This window comes from Fulmarus glacialis, unplaced genomic scaffold (genome assembly GCF_000690835.1).
Source record: "Fulmarus glacialis isolate BGI_N327 unplaced genomic scaffold, ASM69083v1 scaffold22298, whole genome shotgun sequence".
Lineage (NCBI taxonomy): Eukaryota > Metazoa > Chordata > Aves > Procellariiformes > Procellariidae > Fulmarus > Fulmarus glacialis.
The window spans coordinates 1-7,382 of record NW_009227870.1 but is presented as its reverse complement, the minus strand read 5'-3'; the positions used below and the strand labels follow the sequence as shown (position 1 = coordinate 7,382).

Here is a 7,382-nt window from a genome sequence, read left to right as displayed (position 1 = left end):
GGGGAGAGCACCTTGGCACCCGTCTTCCTCTTACTGGGACAGCTGAAACAGGCAGCTGGAGCTCACGATAACGTCCCTGGCCTCTTGTGCCGATGCTTGGCGCGAGGTGTTGAAAGTTCAGGCTGTTTCAGTAAGTGAAAAAGTAAAACTGGTTTCCCGTTTCCTGAGCTCTAGGGCATTGGAGACCAGATGCTTTCCCTAGACTGGCACTGTGGCAAGGGCTTCACCCCGGCTCCTGGCTCTGCAGGAGGGCTGTTTGGTGGTGGCACAGCCTGTTCTGAGTGACCAGACCTGTATGGTGCCAGGGGGCTGCTGGGGGGGGGCACCGGGAACCTGCTGGGGTCTGGGGTGGGTCCTTACTTCTTGCGGGTGGTGCTCTGTGCCTGTTGCGCTAGAGGATTTTGGGGGACTGTCACATACGGGCAGATCAGACCTCTAGGGAGGATGAGGTCCTGTGTCTGCAGCTTGGTGACTGAAGTTGAGGCTCCTGCCAGTCCCTGACGTGGCGAAACCTGGCGTTTCCCCGTCTCTGGAGGGGGTGTGGGCCGACATCCGTGCTGCAGCGCCATCACACAGAGGTGCTGGGCAGCGTGTCCTGTGGGGTTTCTGTTGAACTGCCTTTCTCTGCACCTCTCATTTCAGCCCCATGATGAACAGATTCTTCCCTGCAAATTTCCCCAACAAACAGTACCAGCTCCTCTTCACCCAGGGCTCCGGGGAGAGCAAGGAGGGTATGTTGGCTTGCCAGTCTCTCTGGGGGCCCGAATGTTTTCTGCCTTTACTGTTCTGTTTCTTGCTCTCTTGGTGTTTTGACTTTCAGCCCCGCCGTGTGTCCCTGCAGAGCTGGGGCTGCTGTGTGCATTTTCTTGGCCCGGCTGCCGCTCTCCCTCTGTGCTGCCTCCAGCTGGCAGCGAACTCCCAGAAGGAGATCCCAGGGTGCTATAGGAATGGAGCTATGGCTGCTGTTAAATGCACTGCCTTTATTTAAGCTCCTTGGGTAGCATAGTACTGACTTTTTTGTGTGCCTTAACTTATCTGATTCAAATCTTTGCACTGGTAGAAGGTGCTTCGATAAGTATCCCACCCAGTAGCTTTACTGGTAAGGGAATACTTCTTCTAGTGATACCACCAGGAGGTAACTGGTGCAGGAAGAGGGAGAAGATGCGCCTCTCCCTGCCTTAGACAGTGCCTGAATCCAATTTCTTTATTGACAGAAGGATCGCAGATGCTGTCCATGTGGCAGAGTCTGGCTGAAGGAGAAGGTCCGGGCTTGCCAGGGCCGGCTGCTCGCTCGCATGCAGTTTGCACGTGTTTACCGTGGGCACGGCCATTTCTGTGGGTACAGTCCCCTCGTTTGGGACGCGAGCGCTGTGGTCTGTGTTGCTCCCCAGCTGTAAAGTCACTCATCTCTGCCCTGCGTGGGAAGGGGAGCTGCCCGGGCTGCCCAAAATCTAACTTCTCTGTTTTATTGCAGAAATAGTGAATTACGAGTTTGACACCAAGGATCTCGTATGCCTGGCCCTGAGCAGTGTTGTGGGGGTCTGGTACCTGCTGAGAAAGGTAAGCGAGCCGCAGCCCTGTTGCGGGGAGGCCAGGGGACCAGGCTGGATCAGACCCGGGCCCCTTTCCACACAAGGCCTCTGCAGGCTGAGGCCGTTGCTTGGCACGTGCAGTGGGACCCAAATCTCCTTTTCCTGTCGTTCTCAGCACTGGATTGCCAACAATCTCTTTGGGCTGGCGTTCTCCCTCAACGGGGTGGAGCTGCTGCACTTGAACAACGTCAGCACTGGCTGCATCTTGCTTGGGGGCCTCTTCATCTACGATGTCTTCTGGGTAAACGGGAGCGTTCCCCGGGGCGGACGCGAGTTGCAGCCGTTGGCGGAAGGCATGTGCGTGGCGTTATGCCTCTTCAGAGGCAGCACGCTGGCTGGACACACGTTTGCAATCAGGATTTCCACTTTCTTAGCCCAAAGGGGTGTGGTGGGGATGATGACGGAATCAAACAGCAGCAGAACATGGCTCAGCAAATGTACATTATTTTAATCTCTGGCTTAGAGAGCCCAGGGCTGGCAGGGATCTCATCAGGGCTGTTGTGGGGTATCCGGCTATGCGGCATATCCAGTTTTGGTGACCTGTATTCCCAACTAAGATCTTCCCAATGCCTGATAGAGCTGCTGGGTGGGCTGGAGGAGGCTGCTGCTCTGGGAGATGCTGATCCTGCTTGTATGGGCTGTGCCTCAGCTCTATCATCTGCTGGCTTCGTTAGCGTCCTTCTGTACTCTTGCACAGAGGACCAGATACGGTTCCCTCAGCCAGTGCAGTGCCCTGACACCTTCATTTTGAGGTTTTCCTTATCTCTCTGCAATGGGCCTGGACCCGTGTTTCTCCTTGTAATGTCCATATTCCCCAGTCCTTCCTGCTGCCTCCACCTTCTGAATTACTGGGTTTCCAAATGTCTGAGAGCCTTGTATACCTTGAGGTCTGTCCAGCAGCTCTGCAGCCGCCTGCGTAATCCTTCCCTATTTAAGTTTGGCTACTGTGTGTTATTTTGTACTTGGCCGGTGCTGCCCCTGTTTCATAGGTTCGTTAACAGTCTCAGCTCTGTGGTTTGTTTGCCACTTCCTCCGCTGCTCTCAGCTGGAGAGGATTCAGCCTTCTGGCTTAGCACCCCCAGTGCCTCACGCCCTGCTTGGGGTGCAAGTGTCTTCCCAGTGCTTCAGAGACAGCGAGAGTGCAACCCCTGCTGCTCTCCGCTTGCTGGCTGTCTCCCACCTCGGCTTCCCCGGCAGGTCAGTGTATTGCCAGAGCCTCACGGAAGGGCCATCTTGAAGTGGAAACCCTCTTACTGTGCCCCTCTGCAGGGACAGGTCACTTGGATCTTAGCATGGATTTAATCACAGTGAGATCCAAGGAGGGTTTCAAGGAGGAAGGAGAACTGCTCAGTGGATCAATGATATTGCCCCCTGCCTAGTCTTGGGGTGAATTTGCACGTGATGCTTTTCCCTGGACCCAGTGTGGAGTCCTGTCACTCCGTGGCAATGCCCAGAGCCTGCTGCACCTTATCTGATGCCCAATGCTTGCTTTAAGGTTTCTCTTTAATCCCTGCCTCTAGGGTCTTGCTCACCTGGTGCTAACCAGCACCTGGTTTATGTGCCTGCTGCTGGTATAACCAAGACTGGAGGCTTGGGAGATGAAAAGGAACAGAAATAAGGGTGATTGACCTATGTGGCTGACCTAGTCCATCCCCGAAAGGATGCCAATATTTAAAGCTGATAGTGCAGTACAAATAAATGACCTCAGAGCAAAATGCAGCTGATCTGACAATTGCTCTGGTCCCAGTTGGAAGCTCATGGGCAGCAGCCTGGCGCTGGCCGGGACTCTGCTGGGAGCTCCTGCCCTCGGATAACATCCTGCGCGGCGGTCAGGCTTTCCACTGAGTTGGCTAATTGGAGCTGAACTGACCTGCTGGGGAAGGCCAGGGTGGTGGGCAGCACCGCGGCTCTGCAATGTGAGTGGTCTTCCCGGCGCTGCTCTGAAAGCAGGACGGCCGTGACGTGCTCACCTCCTCGAGCATTGTCCTGTGCCTTCTCCCCTGCGCGGTGGGCTCACTTGCAGGACTCCTTGCCCACAGCTCAGCGGCTCTTTGGCTGTTTTCTGCCATTAGGCCACTCGAGGCCCCGAGGTGACGCTGTAGCTGAGCGTGTCCCTGTGCAGCTGTGGTCACCCCAGACTCCTCTGCTTGCCTTTAGGTCTTTGGCACCAATGTGATGGTGACAGTTGCCAAATCATTCGAGGCCCCGATAAAACGTGAGTAGATCTTCCCCGTGTGCTGGAGGAGGGGCTGCCCCTTCTGCTGCGGTCGCTGCCCCATGCACCCTCTGCCTTCTGGAGATGGCTCAGAAGGTGGGATGTGTGCGGGAAGGTTTCCTGCTAGTGACCCCTTAGCCAGTGCCACCGACCTGCAGGGAGCTGGGCCGGGTCTCTGGAGAGGGATGGTTTGCAGAGCCCTGAGCAGGCTGGATTAGTCTGCACCCCCAGAGCGGGCAATTTCACCTGCTCATAACAAAAAAGGCAAAAACCCCCACAGACCCCAAAAAACAGCAGGAGGGGTGAATTTGTGGTGTTGTGGAGCTTGCAGCGGTTTGAGTCCTCGGAGCTGGGGCTGAAACCTGTGCATGGGGCTGGCCCCTAACCCCTCAGTTTCCCATCCTGGGGCCCAGAGTTGTCCCAGGAAGGAGAGCTAGAGGAGCTGCAGGGGAGGAGGAGACCGAGGGCAGGGATGGGGATCTTGCCCTGCTCCGGTCCCTTTTTGCCGGGCACAGCAGAGCTGAGGTCTGCTCAGCAGAGACTCTCCCCCCTTACTGTTCCTCTCTCTACTCTTCGTAGTGGTTTTCCCTCAGGACCTGCTGGAGAAGGGGCTGGAGGCTGACAACTTTGCCATGCTGGGTCTGGGAGATATTGTCATTCCAGGTAAGGACAGAAGAGGGGGGACAGACAGGATCGCCTGTCTGAACGGGCTGCGGGGAGCTGAACGGGTGCCTTGCTGTGCCTGTGGCCATGCCGGAGCCCTGCGGGCCTCCTGCCGGGACTGGGGGGTTGCGTGGGCTGGGGGCTGTGTGGGCTGGGGGTCTCCCACCAGGTCCAGGTACTGTCCTAGTGCCTTGTGCCGCGAGAGGGCACTGTCAGCCCAGGCACGGCACCCAGAGCCGCTGCAGGTCCTGCCCTGCCTCGCTCAGCCTTTCCTACGACCTCCATCCCCTCACTGTCCCCTTCTCCCCTCAGGGATCTTCATTGCCTTGCTGCTGCGGTTTGACATCAGGTGAGTGGGCGGTAGGGAAGGGTCTCTGGCAGGTTGGATCTTGCAGCATATTTGAGCTGCTTTTGTAGAGGAAAAGGGGAAGAGGAAGCCAGGAGCGCAGTCGTGTGCTCCCCTCCGGGACTTGGCATGGGGACCCGGGGGAGCGGCTGGGACAGGACAGGGAAGCTCTTGGAAGAGTAGACATGAGCAGGGCTGACTTTGTGGGTAAGTCCTGAGCGCTGGGAGTGAGTTGTTTGAGCTCACAGGCGTTGCTGTACGCACGGCAGGGTGGGCAGGGCAGCAGCACATAATGGCCCCCCAGAGCCTCACCGGCTCCCTGGCACTGAGGAGGAGAGGGCAGTGCTGCGGCAGCAAGGGGAAGCGGTGACGGCATGGGAAAGAGCTGGGGGTGCTGGCACCTGGGAAGTGCTCACATGGATGCAAATCGGTGCCTGGCAGTGCTGGCTGCCGTTGACATTGGGGGAAGCAGCTCCTTCCTATGCAGGGAAGGTGTACCTACACCACCTACCGGGGTGTAGCTTTCAGCAGTTGCCCCACACTGAAAGTCTCCGGCTGGGGAGCTGCCGGGAACGGGCCGCTTCATGCGACTGCGGTGGTGTGGCCCCTCTCACGCTGCTGTTGCACAGACCCTTCGCTCTGTGCCAGCTCTTCCAGGTGTTTCCACCCACATCCTGCCTGCACCTGCTGGGAATCCCAGTTCCCGCGGCCTGCCCTGCGATAAAACAGCATGTGCTGAGAGCGGGGTGCCAGGGACCGGCCGTGCCTCCCCCGAGAAGGTGGGACCCTCTCCCTGGGTCCCAGCACTGATTCCTCCCCTGCCAGTAGCCATCCAGCAGCAGGATCGTGTGCCTCCTTCCCTTCCCAGCCCCTCACCTGGGTGTCACCCCATCCAGTCCTGCACCGCTCCCACGGGACCCGGGGCTGTGCTGGTGGCAGTCTCTGCGCTGGCCCAAGAGCATGGGCAGAGCACAGCTCCCCGTGCCCAGGCTGAGAACGCTGGGCCAGCTCCATTTTGGCCACTGGCATCCCAGACCCGAGGTCACTGGGCTCTGCTCCCTTTTCCTACAGCTTGAAGAAGAACACGCACACGTATTTCTACACCAGCTTTGTGGCCTACATCTTCGGGCTGGGCCTGACCATATTCATCATGCACATCTTCAAGCACGCCCAGGTGAGCTCCGCCGTGCTGCCTCCTGCAGATGCACGTCCCAAGCAGGACACGCCAGCTTGGCCACAAGGTTCCTGCATCATGCCAGGAAAAAGTAGATGCATTCCTTCTCTTGGCTTTGCTTTTCCAGTGCCTGCCTCTACCTTTCCCTGCCCAAAGCTTGTGTGCCTGGCTGGAGCAGAGTCCTGTTTGGGGCAAGGCTGGTTCAGGCAGCTGCATTTCCAACAACAGCACCTCAGCTAGGCTGCCCTGTGTTTTTGTGGCTCTTTGCAACCAAGCTGCCCCTGAAGACCCACCCTCCGTGCTGCGGAGGGGCCCTGGGAGCCCACAAGCCATGGGTGCTGTCGCTGGTCTGCACGGGGACCCTTGGTGTGTTCATGGCCTGCTGGGACCTCACGGCGAGGGTTTTGTGCAGCTGCAGCTGTAACTTGGCTCTTGAAGCCACTTTCTGGGGCATTAACCCCCTGTGCAGCACTGTGACAGACGCCATGGGTGCAGAGGGGACAGGGCCAGGTAGCTCACCTCACGCTCCTCCCAGGGAGTGGTTTGTGGTTTGGTTTAACAGTTTTTCTTCCCGACAGCCTGCTCTTCTGTACCTGGTCCCTGCATGCATCGGATTCCCGCTTCTTGTGGCCTTGGCAAAGGGAGAAGTAACTGAAATGTTCAGGTGAGCGTCAGCTGGGGATGGAGCTGTTTTGCCTGCGGCGCTGGAGCACATGAAGCGTGCAGATGTTCCCACGCCTGGGCACAGCTGGAGGGACGGGTTCATCTGGGCACGCTCTGCGTGTGCACGTGCGTGGGTGGAGGGAGTGGGTCTGTGTTTGTACATGCCGGCCCTGGCTCCAGCCACCTCCTCGTAGCCGGGTGGGAGCTTTGGTGCGGTACCAACAGGCATCTAGTATTGCTTTACGCCCTGGTGACAAACTCTTCCCGTGCGCTGGCAGGCAGGGGAGGGTGGGACCGCACACCTGGTGCCGAGATACGTGGTCATTGTGTCCCAGGGCCCGTGGGTGGGGGAGAGCGGAGCCGGATCCGGCTGCGAGAGCAGCCAGGGCTGGTTCAAGCACATCCCAGCCTCCCCGCTCGAGTGAAGTATCCTGGTTTGCAGCAGTCTCCCTGCCCCGGGGACTGTAGGTGCAGAGAAAGGGGGCTGTGCTGTGCTGTTGCGCTCTGGGCCTTCTCTCAGCCTGCCACGCTCCAGGCATTTGCCGGTTCGCGGTCAGTGGGCAGCTTTGGTCTCCTGCCTGGACTGTCCCCTTTTGGCCTGGCCTGGCCTGCCTGGGAGCTGTTTCTCCACTGTGCTTGGCCAGTTGTGGCCCAGCGCAGTCGCTTGAGGGTGGCTGAAGCAGAGGAGGGAAGGGAACATCCGTCCCAAAGCAGGGCTGTGCACCCCCC

General features: G+C 58.5%; 1 protein-coding gene across 1 annotated transcript in view; it reads left to right on the top strand.

The window, feature by feature from the left end:
• Nucleotides 1-6,654, top strand: part of HM13 (histocompatibility (minor) 13) — a gene marked incomplete at its 3' end in the record, with an annotated part of 9,710 nt that extends 3,056 nt beyond the window's left edge. Inside the window, exons 4-11 of the mRNA XM_009583307.1 lie at nucleotides 643-731; nucleotides 1,475-1,560; nucleotides 1,708-1,833; nucleotides 3,750-3,807; nucleotides 4,387-4,470; nucleotides 4,783-4,819; nucleotides 5,888-5,990; nucleotides 6,569-6,654. Of these exons, the coding sequence (XP_009581602.1) occupies nucleotides 643-731; nucleotides 1,475-1,560; nucleotides 1,708-1,833; nucleotides 3,750-3,807; nucleotides 4,387-4,470; nucleotides 4,783-4,819; nucleotides 5,888-5,990; nucleotides 6,569-6,654 (669 nt within the window). The remainder of the gene's footprint in view (nucleotides 1-642; nucleotides 732-1,474; nucleotides 1,561-1,707; nucleotides 1,834-3,749; nucleotides 3,808-4,386; nucleotides 4,471-4,782; nucleotides 4,820-5,887; nucleotides 5,991-6,568) is intronic.
• Between the last annotated feature and the right edge of the window lie 728 nt (nucleotides 6,655-7,382).